General features: G+C 40.7%; 2 protein-coding genes across 2 annotated transcripts; one reads left to right on the top strand and one right to left on the bottom strand.

The window, feature by feature from the left end:
* Positions 1 to 10: 10 nt before the first annotated feature.
* On the bottom strand, positions 11 to 5,719 carry mmp20b (matrix metallopeptidase 20b (enamelysin)). Its single transcript, XM_050074677.1, has 10 exons — positions 5,585 to 5,719; positions 4,648 to 4,886; positions 3,853 to 4,001; positions 3,399 to 3,524; positions 3,145 to 3,303; positions 2,865 to 3,036; positions 2,407 to 2,540; positions 2,001 to 2,157; positions 527 to 630; positions 11 to 111 (listed from the first exon to the last, which is right to left on the bottom strand). The coding sequence occupies exons 1-10, from the start codon at positions 5,717 to 5,719 to the stop codon at positions 11 to 13; spliced, it is 1,476 nt and encodes a 491-aa protein (XP_049930634.1).
* Positions 5,720 to 17,505: 11,786 nt separating this feature from the next.
* On the top strand, positions 17,506 to 21,522 carry mmp13b (matrix metallopeptidase 13b). The gene is made up of 11 exons (XM_050068239.1): positions 17,506 to 17,626; positions 17,808 to 17,918; positions 18,374 to 18,501; positions 18,598 to 18,746; positions 18,885 to 19,010; positions 19,098 to 19,253; positions 19,370 to 19,490; positions 20,016 to 20,149; positions 20,231 to 20,390; positions 20,526 to 20,629; positions 20,742 to 21,522. Exons 1-11 carry the CDS (start codon positions 17,534 to 17,536, stop codon positions 20,840 to 20,842), a joined length of 1,383 nt encoding a protein of 460 aa, XP_049924196.1. The 5' UTR covers positions 17,506 to 17,533; the 3' UTR covers positions 20,843 to 21,522.
* The last annotated feature ends 1,874 nt before the right edge of the window (positions 21,523 to 23,396 follow it).

The raw sequence follows: 23,396 nt of genomic DNA, 5'->3' as shown, positions 1-23,396 counted from the left end.
TTACAGTATTTCAACATCCAAGCCAGGAATTTGCTTTCTCAACTTCAACAACTTGTTTTTGGGTGTAGTCGTATTTGTGGACTTGTGGTCCGATGAAGAAGTAGATGAAACCTGAGAAGAAAAATGAGATGTTAAAGGAGCAAACAAAGTGATTCACATATTTAGCCTTTATCGTGCTGTGTTGTCTGGAATGTTTTTGCCGTTTGGTGCTGTTGGTGATGATTATGATGAGCATCTGAACTTGAATATCCACTTTTGCTCACAAATGTACGTCTTTAAGTGGTAAAGTGGGTAAATCATACAGTTTAAATCATAGAGGGGAACCATATGCTCAGTAAAAACACCTCTACACTGAGCTGATGTGTACTACTTATAACAATGCAACTTGCCCCCTCAAGCTACAGACAGAAGTATACCACCTCCAAACTTTACACTGTTGAATGTGTATCATGTATTTTTTTTCTTGTGGAACATTTTTACATTTGAGTAAGATTTAAATGAACGAGCAATGTTAACACTGTCTCACCCTCTTTATAAAAAGCTGCATTTATCGTTGTGTTGACTCCAGGAAAGTCCTCGCTGATGTACTTTGGGTAACCAAAATCCATAACCCTTCGGTTTTCATTGTAACTGCGAAGAGACACGATATAAACAAAGTGAGAAGGCACGACTCATGATCATCAAAGACAAAACATTCGTTCCTGGCTGTTACTGTTACGGTCATTTCATCAAAGTCCAAATTGAGCCCTCTGTTCTCTGTGTGAGGTCTGAATGACAAACAAAATCTGCAGGTCAGATCTGAGTCAACTTCTTTAATGTGCAAGTCCCTACCTACCGGTGCTTTGTGATTTGCCTCGGTTATGCCACCACATTTTCATTTAATATGATGTAATAAAGGCGCTTAGGGTAAAAAAAAAGTAGTGTGTCATTTAATTTAATTCAGTCTGTAGTGCACACATACATGGATTTGTTTTGATGCTTTTGCTAATGCCTGTCTTTACAGAGGGAAAATTACGTTTTACAGTGCCAGACATGAGTATTCTCGTTCCTGCAGTGCATGGCTTAAATGGTTAAAGTTCCCCTCCAGTACTTAAACTAGTACTTTGTTTAACATGGTTTTCCCACAAAAAAAGATACTCTGAAAGGGAGCTGGAGCAGATCTACTCTCTCTCCCTCATTCACAAATTCTGGATCTGGCTTCCGCCCCACACACCAACACTGTGTGTAGCAACTTCCGGCTTTCCCCAGCTCTGACACAGTGCTACAGGGGCTAAACTGGTGAAAGAGCTTTGAGCATCAAGATGGCCAGCGTTAGCATTAGAGGAAACATTGGCGTGAATTAGCCATTGTTATGTGCAACAGCCTGTTCCCTCTCTCTCTCTCTGTCAGCCTGGTCTCCCTCCTCCCTCTGCCTGCTGCGCACCTGAGTGCAATCAGGTGCGATATGTACTCAGGTAGAGAGAGGAGGAGGTGATAAGAGGGACAGGGAGTGTAGAGACAGGAGAGGCATGGCACATGGCACACCGACAGCCGATCAGGTAGGGAGGAATCTTTTTCTTCCTCCCTTGTTTTTCCTCTCCCCAAACTGGTTCTTTTCCCCATGCTCTTTTAGGTGCTGGGGTTTTGTTGTTTTAGTTTGTTGTGTTAGTTTGGGCTGGAGATTGCAGGTAGTCACGTTATTCGTCTCTTTTGTTTCTTTAGGTTTAATAGGACGTAACAGCCATAAATGTTTCAGCCTCAACCCAGACTCAGAACCTCAGATTTTAGGGAAGTGCACAGACATCACCCCTCTCCATAGAGGGAATGTGAAAACACCTATCTAGTGACAAACTTTGCACAGATACTAATCATGATACTCAAGGTTAAACATTTTAGGGTACAGAAATATAAGAAACACTTATTTGGTAGAGGGGGACTTAAAATGAACTTAAAACAATCATAGGGATGGTCCTTTAAGTGAGTGCAATAGTTATCATGGTCATGGTCATTTGTTGTCTTACCTCCAGTAAATATCATGCATAAAAAAGAGGGTGCGTCCTGTTTTCACTACATGCACTGCTGCATCAACGTCCTGCACCCAGGCTGGAAATCCAAAGTGTGTGAGTGCTCGGGGCTTTCCCTTCACAAGAGAGCCTTTCACTGTCCAGAACATGGATTCTGTCAAAACAAAGTGGGGGAAAAAAATCTATGTTTTGATATTCATGTATATCAGAGGCCTTTCACTAATTTGGTGATTGTCAGAATCATATCTTTGAATCTGTTACACTGAATGTTTGTGTGTGTAGAGTTCTGGGGTGATTATTGGTTGATTGTGCATAGAAACTGGGGTTAGATTTAATCATAAGAAAACCTACTGTATGTTGCATTTTATCTGAAACATTGAATTATTAAAGATGACAAACGTACCATGAATGAGGTAAGCAGTGGATCTGCGAGGCACCCAGAAGGCAGCGTCGATGCTGGTTTCAATTTTGGGCATAAAGTTGGTGATGGGACCTTCTTTGATGTCATATTGCTCGTTGTGTTTAATCCAGAGATACCTTGTGGGAGAACATGTTGGTTAGGTCAAAACATTCATGATTATGACGTAAACAATCACACATTCATCTACTTGGAACAAAGCAAAACCTTATAAATGTATTGCTACTTTTATATGACAAGAAAAAGATGGTATTCAGTTTGTATTAAATGGTAAAATAATAACACTTTTACATATTAAACCATCAGATCTGAAGAACATGAGACTCACTCATTTACAGATACAAAAAATGACCTTTGACCTCTTTCCTTTTCCGAAGAGTAAATATATCTTCTTATGAATAATAGGTGTGAATTAAAGAAAGAAAGAAAAATCATCAACATGCTTTTCTCTGAAAAAGAAGGTGGCATCCCCGACAGTGGACACGGCGTCAAAGGTCAGGTCTTTGGCACATTTGTTCTCCATGAGCTGAGGGAACAGCGATCCCGACAGCCAGGCGTTATTCTGAGAGCTCCAGCCGTGCCTTGGAAAGTAATTCGGACGACCTCTAACTGGACCTGATCAGAACACAAAGGTCAGGTTCTACTTCAATACAACTATTACTACAGTGTTACTGTTTTCAAGTGCAATACATTCATAATACAAAATAAATAAAAATTGTTTACTGTAAAGTGCGTTGATATTTGCTATATCCTCGTTGGATAATAAGTTGGCTGAGTGAGAGGATTTGTACGTCGGGTACATCAGAGACTGTGGGTTTCTGGAGTGCTTCAGGCCCAAAGCATGGCCAAATTCATGTGCAGCGACAACAAACAGACTAAAACCTGCAACAGCACAACAAATACATCCAAATGAATGATACTGTCTAATAAATTCCTTCAGTATCATCATTGAGTGCCAGTGTAATTCATTTCAGCACCTGTCTGTCCTGCTGTCCAGTGCTCATCGTCATCAAAGTGTGTGTCCCCTCCAACGCCCAGCCCTGGACCAAAGGCATGAGCCAGTGTGCCTCTGGGTCCGTCGAATGGGTACAAGTCACCATGTTCTTTATGATATAATCCGGGCCAAACATGAAATCGAAACCACAGAGAACACAATTTTCTTTCATGCCAAAAGAAAATTACAGGCTTCTGTTCACATCGTCTAAATGAGTCTGTGAAGTTCAGCAGCCACAGCATGATGACACTGCGCTGGTTAGCAATTAGATTACAACCGAAGATCCCTGTGTGTACAGTATATCCAAGGAATTGTGTTTTATACAACACATGATTTATCACTGAAAGGCGTATTTCTGTGAGCATGAGTTAACATGTTAAATGCACTTCAAAATATCGTCTCTACTTGTCCTGTGTGAAGCAAAAAGACAAACCCACCGTGGGTCGCAAACTCCACCATGATGTCAGCGTTGCGGGTGTGCAACCTGACAAACGTCAGACTGCTGGCTCTGGCCCAAACACTGAAAGCTGACTCAACCAGCGAGTCGACAGTGTTGCGAGGCAAATCTCTGGTGTACCTGCCAATGCTGTAACACAAATGAGTACATGGCATGTTGTTGATGAACACAAGGATCAAGACACAGTATCCCTTGAACATAAGTCTCGTAAATTGGTCGTAAATTCTTCAGACTTTTTGAAGAATAAGAGCTACCCAATGTCCACAGATGACATAACATGTACTATAGGTTACACGGCTTTCGACAATAGCTGCTTATCTTAGCTTCTCTTTAATTATGGATGTATTCTGTATGAAAACCAGCTGGCATGACTCTAACAGAACGAGCAAAAGAATGGATGAGGATGTTCCAGACAGTGTTACATAAGTTCAGGCATGTATGGTGAACTTGGCACACTAAGAAGCCCATAATAGCTCCCAAAGGCAGGAGTCCCAAACCCAAAAATCTGTTAGCCACGATGATTTGTGACAGCTGCAACTCCCTATTTCTGCCAAAGGTTTTATTGCCTGCTGCCGTAAAATGTTTCCCACGTATTGGCGGTGTTTGCGCTTTAGGGACAACCATACTGTTATATTTTTGGCAAGTTCAGTCTAGGTCAAACATGCAAATGTTTCACTACAGATGTATCTTTTAGACAGTAATTCTATTGGACTTTACAAGTAAAAAGAGTGATAGCATGTTGACCATTAAACATCATTAAAGACCACATAGATACCTGTAGGTGATGACATTCTTGTTCCATCGTGTCCCCTGGATGTGGCTGTAATCCTCCACATCTGGAACGCCACACCGAGGGCTCCTCATTAACTCCAGCGTGTCTGAGTCCAGCACGCCTGTTGCATTGAGCCCAAAGAATATCTGCATGTCTTTCACCTTGGAAGTGAAGGAGGGCCCGCTCCGCTTCATGCGCCCCATGGTTTCTTTTTCCAGGTTGTAGTACTGCTGGAGGTATTCCTGTGAGTAGATTCGAGGTCCAAATCAGACATCATGTTGCACTGAAGAGCCAGGCATATTAACTTGTCCCGTGCAACTCAATTAATGCCAAGGTAGAAAGTTGTATTCCCTTTGTGGATCCTTTTGTTTTGCAGCATGCATTCTAGTAGATTACACATTTTTGTCATACTTTGTAGCATCCTGCACATTGCTTTCATTCACAACATCTATTTAAAGATATAAATCCACACCCTTGGGTGATTGGATTTACAGCATCAGCTGTAAATCACACTAGCTTACAACTAAAATCCTTCACAACAATAAATTGAATTAAGACTTTGCAAGCAAGATTAGTGAGCATTTCCCATGCAGATCGCCTTTCCCAACATTTCCTTCCATAGAAAAACAAGAATACAATTATGAAAGCAAATTAAGGAGAGAGTAAAATGAGGATGCTGAAGGATGCATGCAGTATAACAGCTACGAGGACTCCGAGGGCAGAGCAGTTACTTACCTCCGCCCCCCACCCACACAAAAACAGAAGAAATAAATACATAATCTCAGTATCCCACACACAGCTGTGAATGGATCCTCGCAATTTCCCTCCTTCAATAGAAATACCTCCAAATTGGCATGTTTCTGGCATTGTACAAGAGATTAAGTCACATGCAGTTCAATCTCAAACTTTTGTAATGCAGCTCATGCAATTATGCACTTACTGTGGCCAGCTTCAAGTCAACCTGTGGTTCTGTGGAAGGAGTGCTCTCTGTCTCCGGCATAAATGTGGGTGCCGTAAAACACGGACCGGGCATGAGTAAGACCAAGAGACAGCAGGAAAGCAGCATGACATGCATTTCACAGACTTACACTACTACATGAATTGTAGTGGCCTAGTTTAAGCACATGAAGATGGAAGTTCTGGTTAATGAGAAAGCCTTTTAAATGGTTATTGTGACTCATGCCACTTGCAAATCCAAGGGAAGCCTCACGATGGAATTGGGAGGGGTTTGCAGAGAGCCAAGGACAGTGAAACGAGAAAAGAAAGAAATGACAGTTGAACAGTTTTGGTCATGTGACATTTTTGCTCCAATGATGATCTGATCTCATCTGGCTTCAATTTCAAGATCTTCAATCCAATGCAAATTTAGGAAAGATTGTGTTTCCATAATGATCAAAGCAATGTGAATAAGATTAAGATACAAAATTTACACAGGGATTTTAAGAATGTGCAGTGTCCTGACTCACTGATAATCCCAAACAAATAGTGAAACTGCAACATGAGGCAACACACAGCACAGTCAATGATTCTTTCTGCAAACATGTTCTTATTATTGTAACTGTAAGTATGTTATGCATAAACATGTTGATATTTCCACCATCAACAGCTCTGATATTGAGTAAATTATTTCCTCTGCAGGGAACCTCAGCTAAACTCCCTGCAGACTGATGCAACACAATGAACTGGGTGGCAGCGCTCAATCCCACGCATTCTGCAAGCTCTCCCGAAATAACCCCGTCAAAGCCTATTCTTGACCCGTTTTAGCAGCAAGTGCATGTAAGACCTTCCAATCAGAGAGTTCGCGGAGAGGGAGCCTAAATTGCAGGGGTGGATTTAAGGCCTTCGAAAAAGAAAAATGGCCGCCAGCCAGGCCGCCTGACTGGCAAGGGTGGTGCCGAGCGGTACATTCAGGCTACAATTACGGTTGATTGGTCATTGTGGAGCTTTATGCAACCGACAGCATTCCTCTGCGGGGCAACAGGAGCTGAGTTTTCCATAATACGCCGTGCTCTTTCGCAGAAGGACTTGAAAAATTTGTGTCACTTTGGTTTTATGGTCTGAGTACAGACGGGGTAATGAAGTCATTTTAAGGAGGAGTGATGATTGAAAGTGTAGCTTGGAGCTGCAAGGTTACAAGCTGGGAGAGACCACTGTGGTAATGAAACCAGTGGAAACATCTCTGTTTTGCCCCAACACTTTCTCACAGACTTGGTGCCAGAGATGGTTCATTTCAGAACAAATAGCTGAGATGAGTAATATTTGTCTTGGAAAGCGACTTCGTTTCTGTCTGTAATTATAAGTAATACTTTATGCAGTGCTTCAAGACACCATTTATCATCAAAGTACAAAAAGTACTGAAGGGGTGACTGAGAGTCAGATTCACATGACAGATGAATGCATTAATAATGCAAACACCAATGAATAATATTCAACATCAGCATCATAAACTGAAAATGTATTCTTTCATGTCTCCTTGTCCCTCAAAACCACACCAAACTGAACACGCTCCAGATTTTTCTTCCCTGCTTCAGATTTCTGTGGTCTTTTAAAACGTATCACTCCAATATTTATTTTGCAAGCATGCAAATGTAGTTGTTTTAAAATGGCATATCCACCATGAGATATAGGCACTCGAACAAACAGTGAATTAAACTAAACTGAAACAAATGCTGGTGCCTTTAAAGCCTCTGTGCCTCTGTGTAGCATGTGAAAATATCTGACTTTGGCTCCCCCTAGTGTCAGTATCAAGAAACGTCACATCCAAACTGAGATGCATTGGTGAAAGCAATATTTACAGGTCCACTGTGGGATTTGGGAGGATATATTGGCAGAAATTGAATATAATAAAATAAGTATGTTTTCTTTAGTATATAATCACCTGAAAATAAGAATCATACTGTTTTTGTTAGCTGTTTATATCTAAACAGGGAGCAGGTCCTCGTTTACAGAGATCGCAATGTTGCACCACCATGTTTCTACAGTAGACCAGAACGGACAAACCAAACACTGGCTCTAGCTGGGCCCCTCTGCAACAAGAGCATCAGAAAAACACCCATTTATTTAACTTGAAATTGCTTAAGTGTTTGCTTTATTCATATTCAGTGTCTTGACTTTTTCACCAGGTCTGTTCGTTTTGGAGATGAGGAAACCTCTGCAGATAATTTGGCTTTCGGTGAAAACTAGACCTACGGAAACATCTGGATTTTAAGCTATCAAAGAAAAAAGGTAAGCATGCATTGGCAGGCGCTGGGCGAGCTGCCTGTCACCAGTGGCCTCAGAAAAATACTGATTTGCAATGTGAAACTGCTTCATTCATTGTTTTCACTGGTTTAAATCATAGCAACGATTTGTTTTACAGAGGAGGAGACACACATTCTGATTTTGCCAAGTGGTTGTAGTCCTGAGCCCTGGGACAACAACTGCCTCACCCAATCAACATTTGTGATGTCATCAAAGAGCGCCCTGCTGCCAGTGTCCTGCTGTGCAAAGAGGCGCAAATTACAAGATGAGACCCTTATGAAAGTTTCACTTTAGTTTACACTAGTCTACTGCTACAGGCATTAAAATATGTGATGTTTAGATTAATTGTTAGTGTTTAGCCACCATGGAAATAAGCTCACATTAGCTTGCAAAGGTCACAAAGGTGACTTGAGAACATTTATGAGGTTGGGCTACTTTTTAGGGCAACATGGCATAGCAACATACATGCTAACAGAAATTAAAGTGAGTTGTAGGGAATATATACACCATATAATGCAAGCAGTGGTAACATAAAAATGCTAGAGTGTTGACATATCTATCGTTGCAATATTGCCAAAAAATTGCCTAGAGTATCCCTCAATATTTTTGCATGTGCCCTTTAAATTTGAAAAGTGGTAAAGTTTAACAATTTAACATAGCCAGCATGCTAGCTAGCTAGTTAATGCCTTCTACGTACCAACTGATTGATAATTTACGTTAATAACTCCCCCACTGCTAATTTAAAAAGGCCACCACAAACAGATGCTCTTGGTTTATCACGTGAAAGATTGGTTCCTCATAAGCCTCGCTTTAATTATGCAATACTTTCTATCAGTGGGCACAATCCTGGAAAAAGTTTAGGCCACAGTTGACGGGCTAGCGCGCTAACGCTAGCATGCATATATTACCATGCTAGCGTTAGCGCGCTACAGCTAGCCCACTAGCTCTGGCAGCCAGAAACAAATATCTATGACTCAGTGACCATTTGTCGACCCAAACAAAAACACATTTTTTTGTAGTGGCCTTTCTAAAAAGAGCAGGAATGAAAGTTAGTGTTACTGTAGAAGTTAATACTAAGCAGCTAAAAGTTAGTGTTACTGTAGAAGTTAATACTAAGCAGCTAGCGCCCTAGCTGGCTAACTGTTAGCTCGCCTTTGCAAGCTAATGTGAGCTTATTTCCATGGTGGCAAAATACTAACAATTAATCTAAAAAACATATATATATATATATATATATATACATATATATTTTAATGATTGTAGCAGCAGACTAGCATAAACCAAAGTAAAACTCTCTGGTAAGGTCTCATCTTGTAATTTGCGCCTATTTGCACAGCAGGGCACCCACCAGCAGCATGGCGCTCTTTGATGACATCACAAACGTTGATTGGCTGGACACAGTTCTGTCCCAGGACTATCATACAAAATGTTCACAGGACTACAACCACTTGGCAAAATCAGGATGTGTGGAAGAGACAGACTATTTAGCTCCCAGTAAAACCTACTGAACGTCTGTATCACAAATAAGGTGAGCATGAATTTAGTTATCAGAGAAAAGCTTGGGTGCAAATTCACCTGCTGTGGGTGAGCCACCAAATTCTAACATGCCACACGTCAGGGAAGCGCTGATTTGTTACGTGAAACTACTTTAATCAGTGTTTTTAGTGTTTTCAACTACCTAGTCCGTGTGTTGTAGAAGAGACCTGCAGATAATTTGGCCTCCTGTTAAAAACACCTGCACAATGAACACTGAAGAAGTCTCACCAGGTGAAGTCTCAGCTGGTTGCACTCTCCAATCCTCACCACTAGATGCCACTAAATCTCCCTAAATCTTACACACAGACCATTGAAGGCCTTTGCACACCAAGTTTGTATTTTTTGTCTGATATGTTCAAAAATAAATACGACTTAAGGTTGTGTCAAAACTTTTACACATTGACTCAGAGTGTTCAACACCATTGTTTCCAACACTGAGCTTAAAAAACTGCCCCACACATTTCACAGGTATGCACAGGTGTGAGGGAACTAATCAGGTGTGGGTGTGTTTCTCAATAACTGACAACAGCCTGTGCATGTACACAATAAAGGCTATTTACAAAATTATTCACAAAAAATGCGGATCTAATGAATGAACACATCGGCCTTGCAGCTTTCATAAACCACTCAAAATGTCCAACATTGTATATTCTTATGCCATGTGTCATACATTGGTCTTTTTGAGATCCCAAAACCATTGTAGCATGTTGGAAATAATGGTGTTCAATGCACCTGCATCTGAGACAAGTTGGAGTTGGATGTGCAAATACTTTTCTTCACACAAATAGAACAATAAAAAGCATCAGACTCTGTGCAAGTTTCTGTGCATAATAATTCTTATTGGATGATGGATTAATGAAACACATAACCAGTGAAAAATGTAGACTTGGTGTGCAAAGGCCTTTAGACTGCACTATTATTATAACTCTGACTGTCTCATTTTTCCACAAGAAAACCTTTGAGAAGATTAAGTATTCTGTAATCACATAAATGTTCTATTCACAGTGGCTTTAAAAACATGTTGAATGTAATGCACTTTCACAAAACTAACATAAGGAATGATCCAAAAGCAACAACCGAGACTAGATAGCAAATCATTTTGTAGTGACATGGATATTTTTGGTTTCTTCCCAGGAAACATAAAACAAATGTATTTTTACAGGCTTTTTTTGGATGACAGAACTAATCTGACATCAAAGTTGTTTGTGCTCTATTTATTCAAATTTAGCACTTCAGCATGAGGTTGTGGTAATGCCGGGGCATGACGAGAGGCATGCAGGAGACCAGAGGGACAAGAGCCATGAGTTTGTGGGCTTCCACTCCCTCACAGCCTCCTGCTAGAGTCTCTGCTGCCCTCCTGAGGTTCCTCTCCAGTATGTAGCTTATAAATTTTGCTGAGTGGGTCTGACCTTACACTGCGGCCGTCATTGTGGTTTGAATGTCAGCGGCTGCTCAGAAATTGCAGTTACTCAGCATACTCAGCATTTTAATTGAAGCCTTTTTGGTGTTTTATTTGTGGACTTGCAATGTGCGAAGATGAAATTACAGTTTCAACCGTGTACTATATCATTTCTGATACATCTTTAGCATCTGTGTAATCTAAATCCTCTCTTTACTGTAAACTGTAGCTGATTCATATTGTGGCTCACAGACCAAGCCCATTGCCATAATCTAACCCACATGACACGCACATTCAAGATAAACGCAGATATAATGTTACAAAAGAAGCAGTATACAAAGTTTCAGACAACAAAAAAGTTGATTGTCATCGAGTTTGTGGTGATGTATTCCACACTTGGAGAAACCTTTAGGTAATCTTTTTTTTTGCAAGGGCAGTACGTCATATTGAAACCTAAAATCTGAATCAAAATGAGCAAAACAAATTAGCAAAAAAAATTTAAAAAAAACAAAAAAAAAACACACACATACAGCTCACTGAGGTGCTTCTCTGACAGAGCGTGTTTGAAGTTTGTTTGAAGCAGCTACAGGCACACAACAAACAGTTGTTTAGTCACCAAATGCATATTTACACCAAAAACATTATTAAAATGTAGACTGGCACATTAATGATGTTGTTGAATGTGGAACAAAGGGAAGAGGTTCCACTACAGCTCCATAAATGAGGCTGTCTTCTCCTTCCTTTGAAATGTACACCGTCGGCTGTAGAATCAGCAAAATGTAAATGCAACTTCCATTTCATGACTCACTGTCTAGAGTGAGGCAACTGATTCATTAACCCTTGCATGAGTAAGGACAAACTGAAAAAACTGCATAAAAAATGTGTGAATATACAGTGGTGTGAAAAAGTGTTTGCCCCCTTCCTGATTTCTTACTTTTTTGCATGTTTTCCGCACTTAAATGTTTCAGATCATCAAACAAATTTAAACATTAGTCAAAGATAACACAAATAAACACAAAATGCAGCACCACTGTATATGAAAAGAGAGCAGGTGTACACCCTAAAAGATAAGTGTAACTGTAACATGCTGCAAAACAAATTTAAAATCAACTTTTAGGATCAGATCTTAACACAGCAATGAAACTATGATGAAACTAATAGAAACACCCAATTGAAATCAAAACCAGGGTGTTATGCAAAAGCAACCAGTTCCATGTTCCATGTTTATCACGGCACGTCCGTCTGTTTGAGCTCATACATCATCTTTCGTCTGACGCAGCAGGGAAGTGGTTAATTTATTGAATAAATCCATGATTCACAGTCACTTCCTCTGACACGATGAGGGCAAAGTTGCAAAAGCAGTGGGCTAGTCTATTTACACCAATTCCAGGCACTGGAATTAACAATAACAAAACCTAAAAGGCTTTGGGTTGGATGTTAACAAAGTGTGGATCTATCCTGAGATACAGCAAAGTGGGTCTTACAAGAAAATAAAGGCAAAAAAACAAATAAATAACACAGTCATGCAGCCAAAGCCGATGAACGATATGAGGTACAGTAGCCACTTCCTGTTGTGTCACAGAAAGGATGATGCAGGATGATGAGGGACCAGATGGGAGAGGAGGGAGAAGATGGTCTGTCCCTGTCTTCCTGGTATATGAGTATGACTTTGTGATGTCAGTGATCTTTATGATGAGTATGCGTGTCAGCTGGGTTATTTTGTGATGTTATGATGAATTGCCTGGGCGATTAGGCTATGCTGCAAATAATTTTTTCCACAGGGACAAATAAACGTATCTCGCTGGCAACTTTGTCATCTTTCGTAATGCTCCGTTGCAAACTTGGAAGAGCAGCTCATAATCCCAATCTTTGGATTCCTGTCTTCATAAAACACTTAATCTGATGCAGTTACGTGTAAACAACCATGACATGAGAACAATACCGCAATACCTGCAAATAAAGGCAGAACCACAGAGCTGTCTACAAACATCTAGCATATCAAACTAGCCACCTTAACACTGGATGTGTTACACAGCTCAACCAAGCATAATATGATATCTAAGAACATGTTTTGATGCAGTGAGGTTGGATCCAAACAAAGGACACTTAAAGGCAAGGAGACGCGGGTGTAATGGGAATGTATTTATTAAGGCTGGGGAAAGGAAATGCAGACGTGGGGAAGCTTGGGCGGGTAGCTAGGAAACTGGGGCTGAAGCGGGTAGCGAGGCTGCTGGAGCAGGGTCTGAGGCCGGGGCTGGGGCTGACGAAACAATGGACAGGAGACATGGACTGGAGCCAGGGCAGATGGAAGTGCAGGAGACAGTTAGGCAGGGGATAACAGGCAACAACAAGCAACCAGGATAAATGCAGGTGAGCTGACAGGTAGCAGAGACTACAATCTGACAGACAGAGAAACAAAGACAGACAGAGAGGTGCTGGAAACACACGGAGACACAAAGGAACAAGGGGACAGAGCCAGACCATTAAGAGGCAGATAATTTCACAGATTCATCCAGGTATGGTGGCTGTTAATGAAAGTCTGACAACATAAAGCCAAGCCTTAGAAGCTGAATCCGAAATGCCCATTCACACTTGTTGTAGAGGACAAACATGAGTTTCCCAACATTATTTAAAACATTTTGCCCCTTTAGTGGTAACAATTCAATTTCTTTGCAGTGTAATGAGCATTAAAGTCTTATGGGACGTCTAGCATGGCACAGACTGGCAATGCTGCTAACCTCAGCAACCTGAAGTAATGTTCTAATTTCCATAACAGGAGTACCAAACAGTGTGCCATTTGTGGCTCACAGGTGAGTTTTCAAACCTGCCACGACCATAGAGGTCACACAACATGATTTTTATTTTTGACTACAGCAAGTGGGCCAAACAAAGTAATGTGTATGTTTCCATATATGTCTGTGTTTGTGTATGTGTGTGTTTGTCGTGACATTTTAAAATAGCAGCAAAAATCCCCCTAGCTGCTAACTTCCCCTGGGATGACTCAGGAGCCCTCTGTTACCACCGTCTAAACAATGATGTTACTCCAAAAACATTTGTCTCCACCGGACGCTTAAGTGTTTGTTTCACATTACACATGATATCACTAATAGGATGCAGATGAGCATTGTTTATTCTGTGATGTTTGTGTAGCGCTCCTTTATAACAATAAGTGATACCAGCAGTGTAATCTGTACGTCTTAATAACGTGTATGAGGTTTGGTTTTCTCTGGCAGCGCAGCAGCCTCACACTTTACAGCAACACTTGACAAACAGTCTCATACTTAGCCAGACATTGTCATTACAAGACATTTTCCTGAAGTATGTTGATAATAACTGGAATTGTGTCACTGTTAAATCATTCTGCCAAATGTCAAAACATCTCCTTGTTGTTGTTATCGCAGCATTTTAAGTTGCTACACTGTGTTTGTATCCAAGTTTGATTTAGGACAGTGTAAACAATTAAAAATGTATAATTCCAGTCATTTACAAGCCTTTTTTCTACTATGTAGAAGTTAAAGAGTTTCATTGTTGTGGCAGGAGCAAATAATTATACACCTTTGTTGTCTCACACAGACACAGATGTGAAAGATGCTGCATGTCTTTACCTGCCTAGACTCCACAGACCTGCAGGTACCCATACCTACTGTCTAGAACAACACTCCCAAGGTCTTTTATTGCCAAATATCATTTTGAACGCCGGTACTGCAATGCCAAACAGAAGAGTGGCTTAAACTTGTCAGAACTTTTCCTTTGAGATTACTGAAATATTGTTTCTTTTTTTTTCTTTGAGAAGCATTGTTGTTTTCCATAAAGTCAATCTAGGTGCTTTAGTTTACAGCAGTACTTTGAGCTAAACGCTTGCTGAATGCTAATATGCTCACATTGAAATGCTAAAATGCTGATGTTTAGCAAATATTATGCTCACTATGTTCGCCATTTTAGTTAAGCATGTTAGCGTGCTAACATTTTCTATTTAGCACTAGACACAAAATATACCAGGCTAATGAGAGTGTCATTAGTTTTACAGGCATTTGGTCATTTTTATTAAAAATTACGAATTATACCTGATTCATCCATCCATCCATTTATAACTGCTTATCTGAAGCCGGATCGCGGGGGCAGCAGGCTGAGCAAGGCATTCCAGCCATCCCTCTCCCCAGCAACACTTTCCAGCTCCTCCTGGGGGACCCCAAAGCATTCGCAGGCCAGATGAGATACGTAATCCTTCCAGCGTGTTTGGGATCTACCCCAGGGCCTTCTACCAGTGGAACGTGCCCAGAACACTTCCATCGGGAGGCACCCAGGAGGCATCCTGATCAGATGCCCGAACCACCTCAAGTGACCCCTTTCGATGCGTAGGAGCAGCGGCTCTACTCTGAGCTCCCTCTGGATGTCCGAGCTCCTTACCATATCTCTAAGGCTGAGCCCCTCTGAGGAAACCCATTTTGGTCACTTTGTATCCGCGATCTCATTCTTTCGGTCACTACCCAGAGCTCATGACCATAGGTGAGGGTTGGGACGTAGATAGACCAGTAAATCTAAAGCTTTGCCTTCCAGCTCAACTCTCTCTTCACCATGATGGTCCAGCGCAGCACCCACATCACTGCACAATTTTACCTTATGATAGCACTAAATGAAATGATAAAGGGACAGTTCTCCCCCAAATTAAAAATACATAATTTTCATTTTCCCTGTAGTGCTGTTTATCAGTCTAGATTGTTTTGGTGTGAGTTGCTGAGTGGTGGAGATATCAGCCATAGAGATATCCGCCCTCTCTAGAATATAATGGAACAAGGTGGCACTCGGCTTGTGGTGCTTAAAGTGCCACAAAATGTCGACTGGAGAAACTCAACAGCGATGTCTTTATCCAGAATCATGACCCTGTTGCTCAAGATAATCCACAGACCTTGTTGTGAGCAGTTTCATGTAGGAACTATTTTCTGTCTACCCAACTACACCTGCCAACCGCATCACTGAGCAGAAGGAAGCGTGCATGTACTGCTAGCTCACCTAGCACCACTGAGCTAGCTAATATCACAGCTCAGCCGAGGACAACGCCATTAATGTTTACATCTCGTGCTGTCGCAAGCCTCTCGTCCATGAGTAGATGCACACTTCCTGCTGTGCAGTGATACGGTTAGCTGGTGTAGTTTGGTAGACAGAAAATAGTTCCTACATGAAACTGCTCACAACAAGGTCTGTGGATTATTTTGACCAACGTGGTCATAATTTATGGAAAGAGACATTGCTGTTGAGTTTTTTCAGATGCACTTTTTTTGACGCCTCAGTGCCATCTACTTCCACTATATTGGACAGAAGGCAGGCATCTCTACAGCTGATATCTCCAACACTCTGCAACTTACACCAAAACAATCTAGACTGATAAATAGCACTACAGGTAAGAGGGGATACCTGATGCGTGAACAAAATTTAATCATCATCTACAGTAGAAATCTAGTAGATGTAGTGATATTTCCCTGACTAAGTGAAAACTTAGACCTGTTGGTGCACTAGATCAAAAAAGTAGGTGATCACTAAAGTCATGAGGATTCAGCCTGTGGGCATCGTGAAGTCTGTACAAAAGCTTGAAACAGTTAATCTGATAGTTGTTGAGATATTTCAATCTGGACCAAAGTGGTGGACCAACACAGATCATTACTGCCATCCCAACAACAGTGTGAATTTCCTATTCATGATCAAATTGCTGTCTTATCTTGTATTTTGTGTTTTTTGCGCATCTGTAGATGTTATCATGACGTTAGCTGTGTGTTGTAATAAGCAGTTATTCAGAATTTGACACGTTATTGTGTGTGTCACCAAGGTTCTCCTACCGTGATCAAACCTCCTTCAGATTATGGTTCCCCTTAACTGAAAAAAACTGGGATCATTTACATAATCAGTTTGTCATTGATGCTCTGTGTAATCCTGCTGACTCTGAATCACACAACTACTGGGCTTGGTGGGAAAAAACCCAAATCAAGAAGAGCTGATTTCCATTATTACCACACAAAAGCCATGCAGAGAATTGTTTGTCTGGTTGTTTGTCTGTATGAGACGTTAATATCATAGAGGACATGTAAATTTAAACATCATGCTTTCATCATCTCTCTCTCTAGTTTGACGTGTGTTTGTTAGTCATGTATCCTTAAATGTCTTTACCTAAAATAGCAAGACACAGAATGACTATCATGAGACCAGCAGCAGCATGAAAGAATTCCCGAATTTCCCTATTTTTTATAGCAGGTCATACATTTATTCTCCACTGTACAGGGTGCACAGATGATAACTAATGATGTGACATCCTTATTAAGAGAGTCCCAGAGTATGTCCTACCATATATGGTCATCCCGTTTAAATCTAAAGACTGTCATGTTAGTTTTGTTTAAAAAAACAACAACAAAGGGATTAAATGTGCATCATTTTGCCTCATAGACATTTTTAATGCATCTATTGGGAAACTCCTTAAGTCATGTAAGTTTGGGAAATGGGAAAGGCTTTATCAAAGCATTTCAGGGGAGTTCAAAGGAATACACTCAAACCACAGTGTTTGGAGTTTTACAGATACAAGCACATTCTTACAAAGGAGGAAGTGGCGAGGTGCTTTTACATGAATCATTGAGACCCTTTGAAAAAAAAGTGGACCAAAGCACTATAAATACCCGTCAGACCTTCTTGACACCAATGACTGGTTTGAACATCGCAGAGACAACAACAATGATAGCTCAACTGCTGCTGCTGGCGCTGGCCGCTCACTCCTTTGCTGTGCCTCTGCCATCTGAGGACAAAGACAACTTTCTTTTAGCAGAGGTAAGATCTGAGCTCTGTCATTCAGACTGTGTTTAGTCTTTGTTTTAGTCTTTGTTTTTGTCTTTGTTTTTGTCATAATCAGTGAAAAAAGACTCCACATAGTGTTGGAGTTCAGTAATCCCTGTCTGTTTTTTCATAATTATGATATGTCATTCAGCTTATGTTCTCTTTCCACAAACAGAAGTACCTCCGTCGCTTCTATGGCCTCCCAGCTGGTCTCCAAGGTCGACAGAGGTCAGCAGGTGCCCTCGAAAGCAAGATCAAGGAGATGCAGAAATTCTTCAAACTCAAGGTGAGCAGATCTGGGAAGTTCTTATTAATCCTGCTGGAAATGTGCAGCTGTTTTTATGTCATAATTTATATTTTTCTTTTATTTGATGGTGTAGTTGAAGCAGGTTTTATTCACTGTTGAAAGAGAGATTAAACTTTAATGTGAATGAAGCGTCAGCATATTATTGGTGATGGACATTGATGTGTGTTTAAGATTTTTTAATGTGATATGTGACTAACTTTGATCCACAGTCACTGTTGGTTAAGCTGGGCGTGTAGAAAAGATTTGGGTTTACATTAAAACTTTGGGAAAGCATTTTTGTGGGAAAGTTGAATCGATTTGAGTTGAGTTACCTTTATTGCCATTACAACAGCCTTTGTTAGGGACTTGAATTGCTGAGTTCATGGTGCAGAACAGACAGGACAACATTTAACCATGTACCCATGTAACATATTTTGTTTCTACCTCTTCTGAAGGTGACGGGAAATCTGGACGACAACACTTTGGAGCTGATGAAGCAGGCCAGATGCGGCGTCCCCGACATCGGGGAGTACAACCACTTCCCTCGACACCTCAAATGGCAAAGTAACGAAGTCACATTCAGGTACGCACTAAAATATTTTTACAAGGAGTTTAGAACATGACCACCAGCATCATTTATGCACTCACTTTCCTTGTCGCCTGTCCCCTGATGTTGCAGGATAGTGAATTATACACCAGATCTGAAGAAGGCTGATGTAGACAGAGCCGTCCGCAAGGCGCTGAACGTTTGGTCTGATGTCACCCCACTGATCTTTAAGAAGCTGCACCAAGGCAACGCTGACATTATGATCAGTTTCGGATCAATGGGTAATTCTTATATACTGTATCCTCCAAATACAAGCACAAACATACATGATGTTGATGTTAGGGTAATCACATGCAAAGAATTATAACAGTGCACATTCTGCTCCACACGTTAAAGACTCTCTGTCCTTTATTCTATAGAGCACGGAGACCATAATCCTTTTGACGGGCCTAATGGATTACTTGCTCATGCCTACCCGCCCGGCCAAGGCATCGGAGGAGACACTCATTTTGATGAGGATGAACACTGGACCAAAGATTCATCAGGTGAGAGTTATGAACAAATGTACAACATACATGCACAAGTCACTGATCTGTATTTTAGGATTAAAACTGAACATCTTTTCTCTACAGCTTACAACCTGTTCATAGTGGCCGCCCATGAGTTGGGCCACGCCCTCGGTATGTCCCATTCCGAAGACCCAGGCGCCCTGATGTACCCCGTTTACTCGTACACCACAGGCTACCCGCTCGCTGAGGATGACATTAAAGGCATTCAAGCTCTCTATGGTAGGGGGGAAAAAAACTCAATAACTTAAAGTCAAAATCTTTTTATGGCATGAGACTATTTTTTTTCATGGACATGTTATGTGAACTGTGCTTTAATGACCAATATTCAATCACAGGCCCGAACCCAAACCCAAAGAAAGTGAAGCCAAAGCCTGACGCACCAAACAAATGTGACCCCATGTTAACTTTTGATGCCGTCACAGAGCTCAGAGGAGAAACCATCATCTTCAAAGACAGGTACAGTGAGAACAATGATGGTGCTTTAAAAAAGTATAATACATAAGCTCTCGATCGTGATCATCATGGACTAGACTATTAACCTTTCACCACTACGGTGTGTAAGGAAGAGTTGATTATTCTTTGACTTAAACATTTGCTCTGTATTGAGAGTTACATATTGTAGCAGGGGAGTTGTAGCTGGGGGAAAAGTGGAACTGATTACCTTTTTTTTTTTTTTTTTACTTTCTAAGGAATTAGTGCCATAACTAAATTAGAATTGGTTGAAAAAATAGTTGAAGCTCTCTGAGGCCCCGCTCACCTCTTAAAGGCGCAGAATGGTTTAGTCCAGATTCGTCTCTAAACGCAGCAAGAGCCAAGTGAGTGACTGCTTGTGAGAGGTGCGTTAAAGGGGCATGGATCAAGAAAGGATAGACGGGGGCCCACAGAGACTGTTAATGCACAGGGCCTAGAGTTTGGCGCTACACCTCTGTATTGCAGAATAATTTATGCAGCTATTTGTTTATATGCCGCTCTCTGTTGCAGATTCTACTGGCGTCTCCATCCTCAGATGCCCGAGCCTGAGCAGACGATGATCAAGTCAACATGGCCCTCCATCCCCAACAAGGTGGACGCAGCATACGAAAACCCAGAGAAGGATGTAGTCATCATATTTAGTGGTGGGTTATATACTTAATTTGGATTTTTTAGATACTATAGATGCAACATGTGTTGACCAAAACTCTGCTCTGTCTCAATAGGGATCCGAATGTGGGCTTTGAATGGATACAACCTTGTGGATGGTTACCCTAAGTACATACACAAACTTGGACTTCCCAAGAAGATCAGGAAGATAGATGCTGCTGTTTACATCAGAGACACTGGGAAGACTCTGCTCTTCGCTGATGAGGACTATTGGAGGTAATGTGGTCATGTGCACCACGTCTCTCTCAAGTCTTTACATCTGCAGAGAACAATATTCTTTGGGATCAACACTGACATTTCATTACATGTACAGTAGTATATTAACATGTTGATTTTATTTGTCACACACAGTTATGACGAAGCAACAGGCACCATGGATAGCGGCTACCCACGAGCCATTGAAGACGATTTCCCTGGGATGGATGACGAGATCGACGCTGCTGCTTATCACTATGGTAATATGAAGCCACATCTATCACATTTTCACTTAGGTTAAAATATGATTTTTTTTCCAGCACTGCCACTTTACCGCTTTCCCTAACTGATATCCCGTCTGTTGTCTTTCAGGATACCTGTACTTCTTCCACGAACAGATGCAGTACGAGTACAGTTACAACTCAAGAAAGGTCATGCGCATCATGAGGACTAACTCCATTCTCAACTGCTGATGAAACTGCCTGTTACCATCAGCGCTGGCTTAAAAATATATGTGGCTTTACTGAATAAGAGGGGAAATTGAGACGTGCAGGATTAACCTGACACAGTTAAAGTTAAGAAAAATGTTTATTTTTACTGGTGCTGGACACACATAGGCCATACGGTATATTTTTTTCAGACACAGAATGCTGAAAATGTATTTGCATAGATTATTTCTATTTATTTTACATCTCTATATTTGTACTACCAGTCTCACTTTTGACAGCAGGATCCTGTTATTTGACTACATGTTTCACTGATATTAAGGAACTGAGCAGTTTAATATATTTTGTGTTTGTTTTTAGATTTTTTTTTATTGCAGTTGATGCAGAGAAAGCTTGATATCTGATCTTGGTGTTGAATTGCTGAATATAAAGTAATGTCCCATTTAGTGACATTTTAAGGGGACTGCACTTACAGTATTTCCTCAACATTGTAGACCTTACTCTGTACAATAGCTTTTTTTTTGCATGAGATGAGATTTAACACTTGACACAAAGGGGACTGTGTCTGAAACATGCACTAACTCAAACCATTTTTTTTTCACAAACTGCTTTAATTAAATGTCATTTTAGCACTGATGTATTTTTGACATGCGTGACATATGTGAACTTTCTTGTCAGTATTGTTAAAACCTTTTGGCAAATTAATTATTAAATAAAATGTAAGTTAACGAGGCAACTGGTGTGGTCTTTACGTATACATTTACATATAACATATTTTTAACTCAAACCTGATTATACTTTCTTACAAGCTATTTGCATGGGGAAGTCAGATCATCCATAATCTTAATGCAGATGGACTGCTGCTGCCACTTCAAGGCTGCATTCATATAATACACTGGCCAGATGTAATACACCAGTCAGATTTAAGACTTTGGTGGTTTGGGCATGAAGTTCATTCATAATTTGTAATGCTTCTTAGAGCTTTCCTGCACACTTAGGATGATGTACTTTGCAGGAGGGTTATTGGCCTAATTTAGTATGAAAAATGCATGAGAATTGGAACATGATTATTTCATTATTGCAGCAACATTTAATAGAGTCCTCAGACAAGAGTTTAATTTATATATTTGCAAGAATTGTTTGAGAAATGTAAAATATACATGAACTCAGCAAGACAGTAAATGTGCTGTAGTGTTGGTATAGCACCTCCTGCCAAGAAACTCTGGATCATGTACATGTAATACCCCACCTTTTCCACTAGAGAGCACTCCTATCAACAGTTTGGGTACATACAGATCCTGCTTTAAAAAGAGCTCTGACAGATATGGAGCAGATTCAGTGAGATTTAGAAAATATAAGTAACATTTAATGTAAGTACAACATCATGGCAATGTGCCACAGCTAGATGTCAAGTCTCTAAACCACCAAGTGTCTCCTGAGTTTGGAAAATGAACAAATAAATGAATAAAAAAATCAGTTCATGATTCATTAGTGCAGCAAATGTTGGGGAAAATCTTTGCTCTGGCATTATTAGACCTGAACATACCTCGCATCAAACAGACTAAGCATTAATCGCATTAATAAAGGGCCATTACACACAGTATCTTTATCCTCCAGCATACTATAACAACCCAAAGCCAATTACCTAAACAGAAAGTTTAGGGAGTTAGGTGAGATGTTTATGAAAATTAAGAATTTATGTAGTGTGAGCAGTCCAGTTTTAAATGGTCAGTATCTCACGCGGAAGTTTGGGAAACAGTGAAGCTTGAGCCAAGCAGCATAATCCACAGGCCCAATCATGTGGATGTAATTACAGTGCAGTGAAGCAGTCACCTCATTTGCTCATTTCCGAGGTATTGCGTGGTGTGGGTCGCGTCACCGCTCCACAAATCCCGTGCGTTCATCACCACTGTTGGCTCTGCTTTATCTGAAAGTAATACGTCATTTACATAAGCCTTTTTTTCAATCAAATTCAGATTATAATGTCATTTGCATGTGCCACAAATCATACTTCCCCTTCAGCTTGCCACTTCAGACTTCATGTGTTTTGAATAGAAATTGAAATTTGGAAGTGCAATGCAAAACAAGGGGAAAACATGGCAAAGGAAACATTTAAACAAGAGAGCTCATTGTTTTTGGCACTGATACAGCTGTCTCCAGGCCTGTGCTGAAATCTCCAGTACTCTCCCTGCAATTTAACCTTGATGTTTATGATGTTTAGAGGTGCATGTTTGTGGCCTGGTGGAAAGCAAATCTAGTTTTCAAAGACAGGAGAAGCACTCACAGTGAAATACAGCTGATGTGAGATTTAAAGCTGTCTCTAATGTATGTTTATTTCAGTGTGAGGATTACTTTGCCTCCTATACTTGGATGTGTTTTCACTCCTCTGGGAAGGTGAACAAGGCAGTCTCTTGTCTCAAAATATTCATTACTGACATGCTCTCGCTCCTCGGTGGTTTGCAGAAATTCAGCAACTTTTAGTGTTGACTTAACTTTTGGCTTTTATAGAGCAGTGCAACGAGAAACATGAAAAATTCAGTCACTTTTAGCCCCATGTGGATTTAGAGGTCATGTAAGTCTC

This window comes from Epinephelus moara, chromosome 2 (assembly GCF_006386435.1).
Source record: "Epinephelus moara isolate mb chromosome 2, YSFRI_EMoa_1.0, whole genome shotgun sequence".
Taxonomy (NCBI): domain Eukaryota; kingdom Metazoa; phylum Chordata; class Actinopteri; order Perciformes; family Serranidae; genus Epinephelus; species Epinephelus moara.
The sequence above is the reverse complement of the archived record's forward strand: the minus strand, read 5'-3'. Positions and strand labels throughout refer to the sequence as shown.

Excerpts from the sequence above, each read along its gene's own strand:
- mmp20b (XM_050074677.1), bottom strand. The coding sequence starts at position 5,719 with ATGCATGTCATGCTGCTTTCCTGCTGTCTCTTGGTCTTACTCATGCCC. Across the intron at positions 3,525-3,852 it reads GGTGGAGTTTGCGACCCACG|AACATGGTGACTTGTACCCA; the intron begins GTGGGTTTGTCT and ends TATATCATAAAG. Across the intron at positions 3,037-3,144 it reads AAATATCAACGCACTTTACA|GTCCAGTTAGAGGTCGTCCG; the intron begins GTAAACAATTTT and ends TGTTCTGATCAG.
- mmp13b (XM_050068239.1), top strand. The coding sequence starts at position 17,534 with ATGATAGCTCAACTGCTGCTGCTGGCGCTGGCCGCTCACTCCTTTGCT. Across the intron at positions 19,254-19,369 it reads AGGCATTCAAGCTCTCTATG|GCCCGAACCCAAACCCAAAG; the intron begins GTAGGGGGGAAA and ends ATTCAATCACAG. Across the intron at positions 20,150-20,230 it reads TGTAGTCATCATATTTAGTG|GGATCCGAATGTGGGCTTTG; the intron begins GTGGGTTATATA and ends CTGTCTCAATAG.